The sequence below is a fragment of the Orycteropus afer genome, unplaced genomic scaffold (genome assembly GCF_000298275.1).
Source record: "Orycteropus afer afer isolate SDZICR_OR568_19922 unplaced genomic scaffold, OryAfe1.0 scaffold00495, whole genome shotgun sequence".
NCBI lineage: Eukaryota > Metazoa > Chordata > Mammalia > Tubulidentata > Orycteropodidae > Orycteropus > Orycteropus afer.
In genome coordinates this window covers 467,894-485,248 of record NW_006922082.1, presented here as the reverse complement: position 1 = coordinate 485,248, position 17,355 = coordinate 467,894, and the positions used below count along the sequence as shown (strand labels likewise).

Here is a 17,355-nt window from a genome sequence, read left to right as displayed (position 1 = left end):
TCAAAACTCACGTCTATATGTCACCACAGTAGGACAAACTGACAGACAAGTTTGTCCTGCTGTTGGAGACCTCTCATATCACCCCCACCTGGCTGACTGTTCCTCTGTCTGGCTTCCTGGCTTTTAATCCCCTTTCTCCTGCTCTTCTGGCCTGCTTCTTCAGGTGTCTCTGAGTTGTCTCACCTCACCTGTAACTCTGGGGTTGACTGCTCTTCTGTCCGGGTTCAAGGCTTTTATCCCCTTTCTCCTGCTCTTCCGGCCTGCTACTCTGGCATCCCTGCGTTGTCTCTCCTCACCTGTAAGCCTGGGGCTCAAGGCTTTTATCCCCTTCCCTGCTCTTCCGGCCTGCTACTCTGGCGTCCCTGCGTTGTCTCTCCTCACCTGTAGGCCTGGGGCTGACTGCTCTTCTGTCCGGGTTCAAGGCTTTTATCCCCTTCCCTGCTCTTCCGGCCTGCTACTCTGACGTCCCTGCGTTGTCTCTCCTCACCTGTAGGCCTGGGGCTGACTGCTCTTCTGTCCGGGTTCAAGGCTTTTATCCCCTTCCCTGCTCTTCCTTCCGGCCTGCTACTCTGGCGTCCCTGCGTTGTCTCTCCTCACCTGTAAGCCTGGGGCTGACTTTCACTGAGCAGTACCTTCTACCACTTGATTTAGAGGGCCTCACTCTGGTCCTCCTCCAGCTGCATCCATCCTCCATAGTGCCAAGAATCTTTCACTTAGCAGTATGCATTTAAGGTTCCCGTCTCTTTTCCTGTCTTAATAGCTCATTTCTCTTTATCACTGAATAATACTCTATTGTATCGATATACCACAGTTTGTTTATCCATTTCCCTATTGCAGGATATCTTGGTTGCTTCCAGTCTTTGGCAATCAGGAATAAAGCTGCTGTAAACATCTGTGTACCGGTTTTACGTGCACATATGTTTTCATCTCATTTGGATAAATACCTAGGGGTGCATTGCTGGATTGAATGGTAACCCTGTCTTTAGTTGTGTAACAAACCATCAGACTATCTTCCAAAGTGGCTGAACCATTTTGCATTCCCACCATAATGAATAAGAGTTTCTGGGGGAGCCAGCCACCCATTCACTATCTCTAAGTTACAGGGAGTGCACGCTAGCAGCATTATCACTGTTAAAAGTGTGGGAGGAATCCCGTGAGGCTGTGGAAGCAAGCTCATGGCCATTTAGGTGGAGAATCCCAGGGTCTTGGCTATCCAGGGCAAGGCCTAGAACGGAGGTCACGTCTCTGGTCCCATGGATTCTTGGCACTATGGAGGATGGATGCAGCTGGAGGAGGACCAGAGTGAGGCCCTCTAAATCAAGTGGTAGAAGGTACTGCTCAGGAATCCCCATAGGGAAGTTGACTGCTGATCTCATATTCCCACAGGGGTGCTCACATCAAGTCATACAACACATAGAACAAATAACATTCTTCTCATGCTGACACCTTTAGTATCCAGATACCTACAGCAAAGGCCAGGACTGGGATAACAGAGAACACAGGAGCCATCACACTTGTGGGAGAGTGTGTGTGTAAGTGTACATGTTTGTCCATGTATGTGTGGGTGTGCATATGTGTGAGTGCATATGTGTGTGTGAGTGCCTATGTATGTGCATCCAAGGGCATGTGGTCTGTGGGTCAAAAAATCCATGATTTGTTAACAAAAGCCTTTAAAAACTACCAAATATGAGTCTGCTACATTGTCACCCTCAGTCTGTATAAAGGTCAGAACAGTAGAATTAGATTGAACCTTTGAATCTTTTTTTTTTTTCAGTTCTTTTTTTTAAATTTTTTTTTTATTGTGATCTGGGTGAAAATTTACAGAGCAAATTCACTTTCCATACAGCAGGTCACATACACTTTGTCTCATGACATTGGTCACAGTTTACCACAATGCAACAGCTCCCCTCACACTTCTTCCCCATAGTTACCTCTTCCCAGTGTCCATCCCTCCATGGACTCCTGCCCCCTGAGCTGTCTCCCTGTGCATAAGCAGCCCTTCTTTCTCCCATGATTGTTCTCTCCAAGGTGAACCTTTGAATCTTAATATTTGTGGCCTTCCAAAGCTGATTTCAGAGTTGGATTTATTAGACCATGCCAGCTCTGGGCTACTTTAACTACTGCTTCTCCGGTGAGATAGCCACAGAGAGAAGGAGATCCATTTGAAATGGCAAATCTCAGGGTAGAAGGTCCTCTGGCCAACCCCTTTCAAAGCATAATGGCCCTCAATAGCATTCCTCTCCGGTAACTTCTATGTGACGTTTCTCCAGTAATGGGATTGCCAGCTGAATGGCCCTACATTCAGTCACCTGTTGATCCATCGATCCATCGATCCATCCTTCATTCATCTATTCAACAAATATCCATTGCATGCTCGCTGTGTACCACACCAGTGCTGGGGCTATGGCAATGAACTGCCAACTAGTTTGTTCTTCTGATGGAGCTCAAGTCTGTCTTCCTGTATCTTCCTCTTACTGACCCTACAATTTCCCAGTCCTGGGACCTCAAGTAAGGCCTGAGAGGTTATCAATGTACTATATCAGCTGTAAGGAGCTCTGGTGGCCTAGTGGATAAGGCATTTGGCTGCTAACCAGAAGGTCAGCCGTTCAAACCCACCAGCTGCTTTGCAGAAGGAAGATAGGGTGATCTATTTCTGTAAAGATTTACAGCCTTGGAAACCCAGTGGGGGTCGCTATGAGTCAGATTCAACTCGATGGCAGTGAGTTTGGTTTTCTTAGTTTAGTATAAGCTATAAGTAAACTCCTTTCTCCAGAAGTGTTTTTGGAGATAAGTTGGCCAGAACTTCCTCCCAAGAAATTCCTGGTGTGGTTCCAGATGCCTAGAGTGTAACAGAAGATAGTGTGAACTCTACTTCATTCTGAAACCTCCCCTAAGAGGCTAATGGGCTAAGGTGATCCAATGATTTCTTCCCTCCATCTGATTGTAAACAAATCAGAAAGTGAGTCTCCAGACAGGCCTGTCTGAACTCAGTAAAGATGGAACCTACTTCCTACTTCTTACCAATTTTAATGCTTATCTATACGGTTAAATTTCTAACACAGTAGGCAGACAGAGTACTTTGATCAAAGATCTAGCTTCAAGAACTTGGTTCTTCTGACAGAGTGGCCTGGGAACCCACAGGAATGGGGTCGAGTTGGTAGCTGTTAATGTCCTCCCCTTACCCTTGTGGAGATGGGCTGGATTATTTTCTCTAGGGGTGTGGCAGACAGTGTGAGAGGGGCTGGGCTGGGTAAATCTGGGACCAGGGAGGGGCAGGGCCTGGTTCTGGAGGGAAGTCGAGTCTAGTGGACAGATCACAAGGCCAGGGGATTGGCTGCAGACAGCAGGTGGCAGCCCTGGCAGTTGAGTGGCAAATAAGAGGGCTGGCAGGGATCTGCCAGCAGGTGTTCCAACAGCATGAAGGACCAAGGTGAGTAATTCAAGGCGTATAATACTCAGAAATGCAGGCAAGTACTCATGGGAACATTGCCAACTGGGAGGCATGTGAGGACAGTGTGTGAACTAATCCACATGAAATGGAGAAAGAACATAGGGCTTGGGGTCAGAAGAGTCACTGGCTGGCTGTGTGACTTTTATATGCCTGTTAACCTCTCTGAGTTTCACTTATTTCCCCTGAGACGTGAGGATTATGATGACTACTTCCCAGAGTCATGGTGGAGACCATTCCCCACTGAAAGAAAACCACGTTTCCTTGGAGTAATTGCTAACGTACAAGATGAGCCTCTTCCAGAAACAAAGACAGTAGGCAGACAAAATACTTTGATCAAAGATCTAGCTGCAAAAACTTGGTTCTTCCGACAAAGCGGCTCAGGAACCCACAGGAATGGAGTCAAGTTGGTAGCTGTTAACATCCTCCCCTTACCCTTGTGGACTGGGCTGGATTTTCCTCTCTAGGAATAATCCTGTAGCATAAAGGCTAAAGGACAGATGGAACACATCAAAAGACAAGGGCTTGAATGGGGCTCCCACTGGACACATTTGGGATAAATTGGGACAATGAAGATAGTGATGATAATGGAACACACTGAGTTAAACTCTGATACAGAGAAAGAGAGTGGTAGACAGGGAAGCTTGTCCTGCAGTAGAATGCCATCTAACAGAGTAGACTGAATGATGGAGCTAAGCCATCCCTGTTTTGCAGTCCTTAATATACCATCTGATTCAGGCAACGATGATAAATCAGTGCTAAATCCACTGGTGGAAGGGCGTTGGGGAACGAGACAGTGACACGGCTTCAGAGTATCACCCACAGATCTGCACCCCTGCATACAGTAGGAAAGACGCAGATCACCTGTGTAGAATTCTCACCAAAGCAGTTAAGTTGAATCTAATCATGGGGAAGCAATCAGGTAAGTCCGAGTTGTGGGACATTCTAGAAGCTACTGGCCTGGACTCTTAAAAAATGTCCCGAATGACCAAAAGTTGCCGGGGTCTATGCTAGCTAAAAGGAGACCAAAAAAAAAGTGACAACCAAATGCAATGCATGATCCTTGATTGGATCCTGGATCAGAAAAGTTAAACTGTCAAGAATACTTTTGGCAGAACAGAACATTTGAACATGGACTACTAGGAAGTATAGTATCAACACATCGATGTTAAATTTCTTGAGTGTAATCATGATGTGTGGTTTATGGAACAGACTGTTCTCAGGACGTACAGGCTGAAGTCCTTAGGGGTGAAATGACTTATGCCTGCAACTCTCTCTCAAATGATTCAGAGGGGAAAAAAATCTTTGTAGGTCCCTGGGTGGTGCAAGCAGTTAACACTCCTACCTGCTCACTGAAAGGTTGAAGGTTCAAATCTACTCAATAGTGCCTTGGAAGAAAGGCCTGGCTGCTTCTGAAGAACCAGCCAGTGAAACCCTTATGTGTCTACTCTGACGTGCACAGAGCAGAGTCAGCTGGTTTTTGGTTATATATTCCTGAGATGGAACTCCTTTCTTCCTTACTCACATAACCTAACTCTCACTGCTAGGCTGGTTGCTGGTAAAGGCTTCCTTTTCTCTTTCCAGAGCACCTTGTCATGGGATCCTAGAGTTAGGAGAGCAGGAAGTAGGTGTGCGGCCCTCTCCTGGCACCGGGTGTTGGTTTCTTGTCCCACCCCTCAGTGGAGAGGCAGCAGAAAGCACTGCACTGGGGGTCTGGAGACCCAAGTTCATGTCCCTGTGATCTTGGGCCACTTACCCTACTCCATAGCTTCCTCACCCTGGATCCCATTCAACCATGATGTCAGTTGGAAGAAGCTGCCTTGAATTCAGATGCTTATAGGGTCCTGGGGGCCAAGATTGTTTGATCTCTGTAGCAAAAGTTCTTTGGATTCTCACTTCCCTGCACCAAGTCCTGTGCCATCCTCACAATGCAGGACCAGGCAGCATTTGTTCTGTTGTACATAGGTCGCTGTGGGTTGGAACAGACTCGTGGCACTTAACGACACACTGGGTCTAGTTGTTATTCTCCAGGAAGCACAGAGAAGCTAGGGGCACATGCACGCCTGTGGTCTTTTGGTGGATGAATAAAAGTCTGAAACATGGCGCCAGCCAGCAGTGCTGTGGGTGGGGTGTGAGGTCTGGATTTGGGGCTGGGAGCTGTAAAGGGATCAGGCGAGGCGTGAGATGCCTGAGACCTGGGTGGGAGGGACATAGTTTGGTGTCCTGGAGCCCATGATGGGGGGAGCACAAGGCCTTATGTGTTCTACTCCCACCACCAGGCCCACGAACGACTGGAGGAGACCAAGCTGGAGGCGGTGCGTGACAATAACTTGGAGCTGGTGCAGGAGATCCTGCGGGACCTGGCGCAGCTGGCGGAGCAGAGCAGCACTGCCGCAGAGCTGGCCCGCATCCTCCAGGAGCCCCACTTTCAGGTTTCTGGGAGTGCACCCTGGGGCTGTGGTGGGGCTGTGGCATCTGCTGCAACAGGGACTCCGGGGGAGGGACTGGTGGGAAGTTAGAGCTGGGGTGAGAGTGGAGATAGGAAGAGACCACAGGACACTGTCCCATTGTGCCCCCCTTCCCAATACCTCTCCAGTCCCTCTTGGAGACACACGACTCAGTGGCTTCAAAGACCTATGAGACACCACCCCCCAGTCCTGGCCTGGACCCCACATTCAGCAACCAGCCTGTGCCCCCCGATGCCGTTCGCATGGTGGGCATCCGCAAGACCGCTGGAGAGCATTTGGTGAGGGTGCTGGTAGCTTGGGGGCATGCGGTGGGAGTAACCAGTGGGGCAAAGCTGGTTGGTAGAGGGCTGAAGACACAGAAAGGCTCAGCTTTGCCCAGGGAAGGGCCCATGTGGACCCAGGAGGCCACACACTGCACACTGTGCACGTGAGCGTGTCCATGTGTCAGGGCCCTCTCCACTCTGCCTCCCTTCCCTCCATGAATGCTTCCTATAAGGGTCAAATTTGGGCAGAAGGATGGAGGTGGTGGTGGTAGGATGGGGTCGTTAGGGGACCCATTTGAAGAATCTAACTCAGAGCAGCTGGAGGAGGGGGTCTCAGACTCCTAGAAACGTGGCAGACCCGCATCATACCCGTCTCCCCCTACCCCAGGGGGTGACATTCCGTGTGGAGGGCGGTGAGTTGGTGATTGCCCGCATCCTGCACGGGGGCATGGTGGCTCAGCAAGGCCTGCTGCACGTGGGAGACATCATTAAGGAGGTGAACGGGCAGCCGGTGGGCAGCGACCCCCGTGCGCTGCAGGAGCTCCTGCGCAGTGCCAGTGGCAGTGTCATCCTCAAGATCCTGCCCAGCTATCAGGAGCCCCACCTGCCCCGCCAGGTAGGCCTTTCTACCTCACCTGCCACCCAGTATGAGGCTCAAGGGATGACTGAGTCACACCCAGCTACCAGGATCACATCATGGTGGGGGTCCTTCTGCCCAAGGCAAGATAGGGAGTCAGACCTGCAGGCCAGGAGGGCAGAACACAAGCACACACAGGCCTCTGTGTGTGGTGCATGTGCACATGCTCATGTGTGCCCTCATGCCATCTGGGCACGCATCCATGTGCAAAGGACGTGCAGGCATCCATGGCCATGGGGACCTGAGCATACAAGTGAGCTCCTGCAACATGTGCAACTAACTGTCTTTGCAAAGTGGTGTTTGCCGAGGGTGAGGTTATCCTGTGTCTTGCATATCTGCCTCATCCTGATTGGTGGGTTGCAGAGGTCTAGTGGCTCCGTCCACTTCTATTGGCTCTATAGACATCCACCAGAGCCTCCCCCAAGTAGCTCTGGTGGCATAGTGGATAAGGCATCTGGCTGCTAACCAGGTCAGTGGTTCAAATCCACCAGCCACTCCACAGAAGATGAGAGTGATCTACTTTCTATTTGCTATGAGTTGAGTGCAGTGGGAACTGGTGGTAGGGATCTGGCAAGCATTGGTACCCGTGTCTGGTCACTTGCCTGGTGATCTGGCCTCCTCAGTGGGTGGGGCCAGGGACCCAGGCCTACACAAATTCCCCATCCCTCTATCTGAGTTCTTTTGTTTTGGACCCAAAGAGAGGCTGCTGGCAAAGAAGTGGTTTGGGCAGGTCTGGAGGCATCACTTTTCCAGAGGAACAGTGCCAAGCCTTCTTACCTCTCTGTGAGAGCAGGGGTAGCAGGTGGACTGTGTGACCCCCTCCCCGCACAGGTCACCATCTTCTCCAGCCTTCTGCTTGTCACCTTCCCTTGACCTGTTGCCAATCCCCTGTACCCAGGTGTTTGTGAAATGCCACTTTGACTATGATCCGGCCCGAGACAGCCTCATCCCCTGCAAGGAGGCGGGTCTGCGTTTCAGCGCCGGGGACTTGCTCCAGATTGTCAACCAAGACGATGCCAACTGGTGGCAGGTGAGCCTTTGGTGGCCTGTGATATCTCCAGGGGTGGAGAGGGGGGAGGTGAGGGAATTGGAGATCTTTGCTTTGTCCCTGTGTGTGTCAGGCATGCCATGTCGAGGGAGGCAGTGCCGGGCTCATCCCCAGCCAGCTGCTGGAGGAGAAGCGGAAAGCTTTTGTCAAGCGGGACCTGGAGCTGACGCCAACCTCAGGTATGAGGTCCCTGCCACCACCCACCTCACCCCCAATCTGGAGTCTGGTGTGGCCCTGCCTGACCTCACCTTCCTATCTCCCTTTGGCCAGGGACCCTATGTGGCAGCCTTTCAGGAAAGAAGAAAAAACGAATGATGTATCTGACCACCAAGAATGCAGGTGGGTGTTAGCCTTGCCCCTTCCTCTCATCCTCCTAAACACAGCGTGGCCTGCCCTCCCCCATCACTGTGAATATGCTCTCCTTGATATACTGCCAACTGTGTCCCTAAGCCCTGCCTAGCCTCCCTGCTTCCCTGCTCCTAGCCCTCCTCCCCTGGCCTAGCCCTGCTGCTGCCCACCACCCTGATGACCAGTGCCACCTCCTGTGTCCAGAGTTTGACCGCCATGAGCTGCTCATATATGAGGAGGTGGCCCGCATGCCCCCGTTCCGCCGGAAAACCCTGGTGCTGATCGGGGCCCAGGGTGTGGGCCGGCGCAGCTTGAAGAACAAGCTCATCATGTGGGATCCTGACCGCTACGGCACCACAGTGCCCTGTGAGTGGGAGCTGGGCCCACTGGGTGGGGCCAAGTAGGGCTGCTCTGAGGGCCAGGGCTGGGTCGACTGATGGGCTTCTGTGGTTCAGGTGGCACCTCTGGGTATGAAGTCTGTGGGTCCAGGCCTTGGCGCAGGGCCTCACAGGGTTCTGAAGGGCAGGGCCAAAGAGGGTGGGCAGGAGTCTGGAGTGTGAGGGAGAGAGGACACTGGGAGGACATGCTTGAGGGCCAGACTGCCTGAAGTCAAATGCCATCACCATGTATTAGCTGGGTGACGCTGGACAAATTATTTAATCTTTCTGTGCCTTAGTTTAAGGGCTCTGGTGGCGCAGTGGTTAAGCACTTGGCTGCTAACTGATAAGTCAGTGCTTTGAACCCACTGCTGCTGTGCGGGAGAAAGATGAGGCAGTCTGCTTCCATAAAGATGACAGCTTTGGAAATCCTATGGGGCAGTTCTACTCTGTCCTGTGCAGTCGCTATGAGTCGGAATCAGCTCTCTGACAGTGGGTACAGGTGCCTTAGTTTTCTTATCTACAAAATATTGCCAACTTCCAGGAGATGTAAGGATTAAATAAGTTGATACATGTGAAGTCTTAGAAGAGTGACTAACATAAGGGAAGTGCCCACTCGCTCCTGTGTTTGGTATTACTATCTGAAAGTCAGGAGAGTAACACAGATGGAAGGAATATCATTCACCAGGAAATGATGAAAGTTTTATGAGAGGCAGGAGTGGAAGTGGACAGAGCCAGGATGTCAAAGGGCAGAGAGCTTGCTGCCTGGCTTGGAAGTCCCTCAGATGGCTGGCGCCCTCTGTGGGTGGATGGGAGAACTGCAGGTTTGAGAAGTAGGGCGGGTGTCCTGCAAACGGGTGGCCAAGGAGGCGGAGATGGCCTCTCCTTTCTTTCTCTCATGTTTCACTTGCTAAAAGCTAGTGTATGCCCAGCTGGGGGCTCAGGTGAAATGGGATTATGAGCTGTGTGTGGCCATGTGGAAGACAGGGCTTCTCAGTGACAGCCATCTGTGTAGCAGAAGCTCTGAGTTCTGAAACATGAGGCCTGAGTGCTGGCCCCAAATAGGCTTGGCCTTGCTGTGTGGCTTTGGGCTGCTGACTGCCCTCTCTGAGCCTCAGCACCCATCTGTGAACACTGGGTTGGATCAGATGATCTCTGAGGATCCTTCCACTATGCACTCCCTCCCAATGTCAACTCCCATGACTCCATATGTGCCAGTGGTAAGGGCAAAGGTAGCAGTTTTAGGAAGGTAGAGGGCAGACATGCTACCATGGCTGAATGACACATATATGCATGCACACGTGTGTGTGTGTCTGAGGCCGTGTGGCCTGCCTGTACCCACTTGGGTCCCTCTTCCTCTTAGATACATCCCGGCGCCCCAAGGACTCAGAGAGGGAAGGCCAGGGTTACAGCTTTGTGTCCCGTGCTGAGATGGAGGCCGACATCCGTGCAGGGCGCTACCTGGAACATGGCGAGTATGAGGGGAACCTGTACGGCACCCGTATCGACTCCATCCGGGGTGTGGTTGCAACTGGCAAGGTGTGCGTGCTGGATGTCAACCCTCAGGTACTGCCCAGCCCATGCCTTCCCAGCCTGCCCAACATCCTCTCCTGGCTCTTTGCTGCCCCACCCCTGTCCCATCCACTTCAGGCACTTGTCCTCCAAGTATCCCCTCTTCAACTACTGCTAGGGGCCCAGACTCCCCTGGAGTCTCTCTCAGCCTTTCAGCTCCCCACTTGCTCCTCTGTTCTCCTTTAGTGCACTTCCAAGCTGCTCCTCTCCTATCCATCCCAGGACTTATGTCCCAGACCCCAACGTATTCCTCCCTCATCCATTCCCAGCTGCCTCCTCTCCATGCCCCCCAGAGAGCCCTCTTCCAATTCCCAGGATGTACATGGGATATACTCCCTGAACCTCCACCCCTTCTCCTGCAGGCAGTGAAGGTGCTGAGAACAGCTGAGTTTGTCCCTTACGTGGTGTTCATTGAAGCCCCCGACTTTGAGACCCTGAGGGCCATGAACAGGGCTGCGCTGGAAAGTGGGGTGTCCACCAAGCAGCTCACGGTGAGGGTGATCTGAGGTGTGGTGGGAGGAGTTGGTGGCAGCCTGATGTGGTAGGAGGAGGCTCCAGTTGATGAAGAGAAGGAGGGGGTGTTGGGGAAGGGGAGAGGGTCATGTTGCCTGCACAACTTATTAGGGAGGTCTGAGAGAGGATGTAAACTAGCCAGAGTGTCACAGGGAGTCAGGGACTCAGAAGGTCAGTGGGAGGTCTAAGGGGCAGAGGTGGAGTGAGGCAGATTCAGACTCGAGGCTGCTTACAGCTGGGGAAAAGCTGAAGGGAGGGAGGAAGCCAGAGGCAGAAAGGCTGGCTGGAGGGGCGAGTTAGCATCAGGGAGGGCGCAGAGCTAGAAGGAGCGGTTTTAAGCGTCTGTGTTGCCGGACTCCAGGTCACCCGGGAGTTTGGGCCTTGCTGCAGGCTTTCCCAGGAGCTGCAGGAGCTCTGGTGGCATAGTGCCTAAGGCACTTGACTGCTAACCAGACGGCTGGCGGTTCAAACCCACCAGCCACTCCTTGGAAGGAAGACTGGGCAATACTTCCGTAGTGATACTGCCTGGTCGGGCCGCTATGGGTCGGGGCTGACTTGATGGCATATAACAACAACATCAGGACTTACAGAGGCCTGAGCGCAGGGTTCCTCTGCTGGCTATCCAGGCCTCCCCTCTTGCTGGGGCCTAGGGAGCTTTGGATCCTTGCTTGAGCCCCGCTCTGGGCATCTCCGCCCTGGCAACAAACTCAGAAGATTGGGGCCTATGAGAAGCAGCTGGTCCAGCTTATTTTACTCAGCTGCCTGGCCAGCTGCGTCTGGGTCTGGGGTGAGTTGCCCCTGGCACTTGTGGGGTGGCTCTGGTAGGTCAGGGGCCTTAGTCAGACTATAGAGGGAGCACTGGCTTTTGGAGTTGGCAGACCTCCAACCCCATCCAGCTACTGGCTGGCTGTGTGACTCCTTTGTATCTCAGTTTTCTTCCTTATAAATGAGGAGGGAGGCATTGTTCCTAACCGGTGCTACCCAGGCCGCAATGATGACAGGGGTTGTGAACGTTCAGGGCCGTGCTTGGAAGGGTTTTTCCTTCTTTCTTCCATTCTTTGGTCATTGGTTGCAGGAGAGGTGCCTTGGGACTGCAGAGAGGGGCTCCTGCCTATCCTACCCAGGGGCTTTGGGGAGGGAGCTGGTAATGGGGGTGAGTTGGGGGCACTGACCAGAGGTCCCCTTGTCCTGGGGCAGGAGGCAGACCTGAGACGGACTGTGGAGGAGAGCAGCCGCATCCAGAGGGGCTACGGGCACTACTTTGACCTCAGCCTGGTCAACAGCAACCTTGAGAGGACCTTCCGTGAGCTCGAGGCAGCCATGGAGAGGCTGCGCATGGAGCCCCAGTGGGTGCCTGTCAGCTGGGTGTACTGAGCCCTGCTCCCCGGACCTCGCCTCTCTGGGTTGTGACCCAGAACCCTGAGTCCACCCCCTTCCCCAACTCTGGCCCCCAGCCACTATCCTTAGCCCCATCTCCAGCTCTTCCTAAGGCTGGCTTCAGCGTAGATGCGTGCGCTGCCGGGGGGTGGGTATTTGTGGGGTACGTCTGTGCCCAGGTGCTGCCCACTCCCTATGCCCATTGGCCACCAGATGTCTCTCTCAGAGCATGTCAGTCACCTTGATAATACTCAGTTCAGAGAAGAGAAATGTTGCTTTGGGACCTTGTGGTCAGTGGTTCCACTGCCCCCTGCCAGCCGCTCATCTTCAGTAGCTTTTTCTCTTCTGGACTGGCCATGCCTATCCCGTTCCTGGGCCTCCACCTCTCACCCCTGTGTTCTAGGAGCAGGCCTGGTGCTGTTCCCAGGGGAATGCATGGCCTACTGGCAGCCAGGCAGGCCCAAGTGGTGGTGACAGCCTGGTGCCAGCCTGAACCTGGAGAAGCCAAAGCATGAGCCAGCTGCCCCAGCTGCTGTGACACCCGTCTCATCTCCCTTCGAGTGGGGTAGAGGTCCCAGGAGTGGACACTGCCCTGACCCTCTCTCATCCACAGCTTTTCACTGCCAGAGTCTCTCTATAGGCTTCACTGTGCCCCTGGAGCGCTGAGCCCTGCAACAAGGAGTCTGCTGCTGACAGAAGACCTCAAGCTCTCCATGGCCCATAGTGGGGACATGTCTGGGCCCTCTGCCTATGACCGTTGTCCTCTGGGTCTTCTCTCTGGCTAGGTTTAGATGCCCTGCTCACATTAGGGACATCAAGGCTGCCTTGGCCCCCTGACCCTGGGGGCTGAGGCAGAGCATGAAGGGGACCTTGTGCGCACTGGGTCCTAGAGCATGGGCTTGGAGGTTTGTATGTTAGGTGACTCCTACTGCACACACCAGGGGGCGCCATTCACACTGTTGTCTGCACTGTCTTATGGTTGGTTCTGTACTCTGTTGCCTCTTGGTCTGTGTTTTTGGAGCTGATGTGTGTATATGTAAGGCCTGTTTTTTTGGGGGAAGCAAGGGAGTGTTTGCCTTGGGGGTCCTTGTCATGAGTTCCCTGCCGGCCCCCATTTCTTATAAGACCCTTCTCCCCAGCTTCCAGAGCCTTGGCCTTCCCCAGATGTCTTTTGCGAACTCTCCTCTTCTATTGTACCCCTACCCTGAATGTCACCCCCAGTCTTGGGGAAGGCAATTTGGTAAAATAGGAGAATCCCTTCTAAGATGCTATCCTGACCCCCCCAGTCGTCTCACTCATCCTCCTCTGCTGTCCTTCCCCCTCCCCCGGACCCCCACTGCCACTTCAGCCCCTGTGGCTCCTGGTGTCTAAGTCTCCACTGCAGTGTCGCCCCAGCTGGCCCCTGAACCACTGTGTGCCCGTTTCCTAGGGAAGGGGAGGGAGAATAAACAATATTTATTACAAATTTAGAAATATATTTATTATATTAGGACTCTCATTTGCATTTGCATAGTCTATGCAGATGAGATGTAAGGGCAGAGCCTGCGTGGTCTCATTGCATAGCTCTGCAGACACTATAGCAGTCAGTCGGCTTTCTGTTCTCTTTCCCTTTTAGTCTGTGGCCTTTTTGTCTCTGACTTAGCCTAAGGGGACTGGGAGTGGGAGGGAGATGGGGTATTTTCCTGCTTGGTTTCCTCTGCCAGTCCCCCCTCACCTGGGGGAGTTGGGAATAAAGGCAGGAAAAGGTGTGCTGTCACAGCCACCTTAGTAAACCCTCTCAGTGTACCTCCAGACTCCCTGCCCAAAAGACCACCACCTCTGACACTGGTCGCCGTGGACAGTGTCCGGGCAGAGTGGGTGCCCGTGGGGTGTTGGCACCTAGCTCTTTCCGTAGATCCCCCTGGTGATGCCCAAGGGTCAGGCCTGGTGCCTCCTCTCCTGCCTCTTCTCAGCCCCTCCCCTCCTGCCCAGCCCCACACGGAGCCCATTCTAGACCCTTATCAGAGGGGAGCCATGACCATTAGAATCCTCAGCTCACGCAGGACTGGGCTGGGTTGGAACCACATCTGTTCTATAACTCTATCCTACTCCCCCCACGGTAGACATTTGTATCTGAAGGACCTCAGGATAAAGAAGACCCTGCCCCCACTGCCCAGCCTCCTTCTTCTCCTCCCTCAGCCATCCACCCCTCAGCTTTCTGACTGGTTTTCTTTCTTTTCTTTGCATTAAATGTCAAAGCAAAGGCTTCTGGGCTCTGTCTTTGGTTGGGAGTGGGCCGGAGAGGTGGGTGGATGCCTTGGGAGAGGGTCCAGGGAGCCCTGAGAGCTGGGAGGCAAGCACAGACAATTCTGGAATGGAAGTTGGGGAGACATGTGCTCTGTGGTATCTGCTTTCCCCTGTCCTGCACTCCTCACCCCGAAAGTAGCTCTTTCTAAATGCCTAGCTTGTGTGTGTTTATGACAGCTAAGAGACCCGGGGACTCCATGGCTAATCCACTTGTCCACCTGGAAGTTGCTGTGTGGCCTTCAACCGGTCCCTCAACCTCTCTGGGCCTCAGGTTCATTCTGTGAATGCTCATCAACAGGGGCCACAGAGCTAGTGGAAATGTCACCCAGATGTCATTATAAGGGGGAAGTCTCACATGCCTGTGGAGGCCCCAGTGTTGCTCCAAGCCAAGGCTACTGCCCGGTCCATCTTCCTCTCGTCCGTGTGTGCTTTGAAGGGAAGCACTCTGTCCACCACTCCTTTGCAAAAGACTAATGACAGCAACTCCTCAGAAATCAGGCCAAGGGTAAGGGCACAGTCCTCCATAGACTGCCCTCACTTCAGATACCAGCTGCAAGTTCTGGGCTCCCCAGGGTCACTCCCACTTCTGACCAGCTGGCTCCAAGTTGAGGAGTCCCCATTACCTTATATCCAGCCATTCTCATTATATGTCATTGAATGGACTCTATCTCTTCCTCCCACCCCTCCTCCATGACCACTCCCCGTCCTGAGGTGAACACTGTTAGCAGGGCAGGTCCACATGCATGGTTTGTGTACGTACCCACATGGATTGTGTTACCCAAATTGGATCACATTGCTTTCTAACTTACCTGACATGCCCTCTCTATTTTTATATGCTGTTGTAAGTTATCACTACTCCAAACGCCTCTAGCAAGGTGCCTGGGTGACACGAACAGTGCACACAATTGTGAACCTAGAGGTTGGCAGTTCAAACCCACCTGTGGTACATACCTTGCAAGAAAAGCCTGGCCGTCTGCTTCTGTTAAGATCACAGCTGAAGGACCCTCTGGAGTGCACTTCTACTTTGTGACACATGGAGTCCCCATGAGCTGGACTGACTCAGAGACTAACAGCAGGTGGCACCCCATTTACCATTCCTCCTCATTAACCTGGCTTTGGGGTTAACCTGGAACCCCACTTTCCTGTGTGCCTGTTCACTCACCGAACCCCTGAGGGCTGTTTGGTTTTATAGCCTCAGAGATTCCCCCAAATCCTAGAAACACAATACAAAACTGCTTCATGGGATCTCATTGTTCAAAACACAGAAGTTTGTTCACCACTTTGCCTGAAACACAACATCCAACTTCCGTTTTCCAGACCCAGCTCTGCTCTTAGAAGTGTGACTCTAGGGAACGGAAGGAACCCTCTGCAATGGAACTGAGATTTTGTTTCCGCTGGTTGAGCCGGGGCTCCCGGAAGGATTTTCTTAGATTGAGAAGAATATCAGTTTATGTCACACCAGCGTGTAATGGAGTAAAATCCCTGTTCTGGTTACCTAGTGCCACTCTGACAAGAAATACACCACAAATGGGATGGCCTTAACAAACGAGTTTATTCTTACAATTTGGAGGCTTTAAGTCCAAGTTCAAAGTGCCAGACTCTAGGGGCTGGGCGAAAGCCCCTCAACCTTGGGGTCCAGCTCTGCCTCCTGCTCCCAGACCACTGGAGCTAGAGGCATTTCTTAACTCAGACAGCTGCTGGCTGCTGAGGCTGAGAAGCCCCAAGGTTGGCAAGTAAAAAGGCACAGTCCCGATGTTACCAAACCACACGGCAGGCCATTAACTTAAGTCCATTTTATGTCCCAAGGTCGGCAGAGCATGGCAGGCTGCTGAGCAACGACACGGCTACATGCAGGGTCCAAGCATGCCACAAGCTAGAGACCATTCTCAAAGCTTCTTCTTATATACAGGAAGCAGACCACATCCCAAAGGCAGCTACTCAGCTGCTTGTGGTATATCCCACCATGGAGATGACTGCCAATCTCATCATGGGGAATAACTACCACCAGCTGCCCAGCCACTCAAACCAGGCCCAGCCAAGTTGACACACAAACATAACTACCACAATCCCTAACTACTGAAACAGAATAAAGGGTAATGCTTTAGATTAAATATGTTCAACTGAGTGGTAACATTTCTGCTTCGTCTTTAATTTTCTCATTTTGCCACAGATGAACTTGTCTGTAGACCTGCATATGGGCATCACCACCCTAGAGTACAAAAACAAAACAAAACAAACTCACTACCAATGAGTTGATTCTGACTCATGGTGACCCCCGTGGGTTTCCAAGGTGGGAAGCCTTTACAGAAGTAGGTTGCCCCATCTTCCTTCTGCAGAGTGGCTGAGTGGGTTTGAACCACCAACCTTCTAGCTAGCAGTCAGATGCCTTAGGCACTGCACTATTAAAGCACCTGTATAAGGGCACATTGATGGGGAAATGCAGAGAGGGGAAAAACTGCTTCTGGAAGGAAGACCAAGCCCTGAGAAAGGTGGAGGTGGCAGTGGGGGCTTTAAGCACTTGGATAATTGTGAAAATGCTAAGCATTGGGCCAACACTTGTGAAAGTGCAGTAAGAGAGAATACAGGTGGGAGCACTGGGAGGCTGCCCACACTGCACTTTCTCCTTCTCTGGTACAGATGATGGTCAGAGGTCACGTACCTGGCACATCTGGCTCCCACATGCATTGTGGCTCCAAGATGGCTGCCCCCATGAGCTGGGCTTCCGATGCCTGAGAGGTCTCTTTCCTTGTGAGGGTCCAATGACTGCCTGTCATTGGCAGCTCTAGCTTCTGGCAACTCTACAGAGCCTCTCCCTCAGGCTCCATCTCACTTTCCAATCTTTTTGCCTTGATTTCTGGGCATAAAACCAGTTTCTAACTCACTCTGACAATAGGTCTGACCAAGAACATCAATATGTTATTTTAAATTATGGTCATTATGTTGTTGTTGTTGTTATGTGCCCTCAAGTTGGACCCAACTCATAGTGACCCCTCCTTGGGTTTCCGAGGCAGTATCACT

General features: G+C 52.3%; 1 protein-coding gene across 1 annotated transcript in view; it reads left to right on the top strand.

Annotated features, from left to right (window-relative positions):
- The window catches only part of MPP2 (membrane palmitoylated protein 2), a 28,503-nt gene extending 16,455 nt beyond the window's left edge, over positions 1–12,048 (top strand). Inside the window, exons 3-12 of the mRNA XM_007955205.2 lie at positions 5,728–5,880; positions 6,045–6,194; positions 6,568–6,795; positions 7,715–7,846; positions 7,938–8,043; positions 8,135–8,203; positions 8,417–8,578; positions 9,953–10,155; positions 10,524–10,652; positions 11,872–12,048. Coding sequence (XP_007953396.1) covers positions 5,728–5,880; positions 6,045–6,194; positions 6,568–6,795; positions 7,715–7,846; positions 7,938–8,043; positions 8,135–8,203; positions 8,417–8,578; positions 9,953–10,155; positions 10,524–10,652; positions 11,872–12,048 — 1,509 coding nt within the window. The remainder of the gene's footprint in view (positions 1–5,727; positions 5,881–6,044; positions 6,195–6,567; positions 6,796–7,714; positions 7,847–7,937; positions 8,044–8,134; positions 8,204–8,416; positions 8,579–9,952; positions 10,156–10,523; positions 10,653–11,871) is intronic.
- Positions 12,049–17,355: the final 5,307 nt, after the last annotated feature.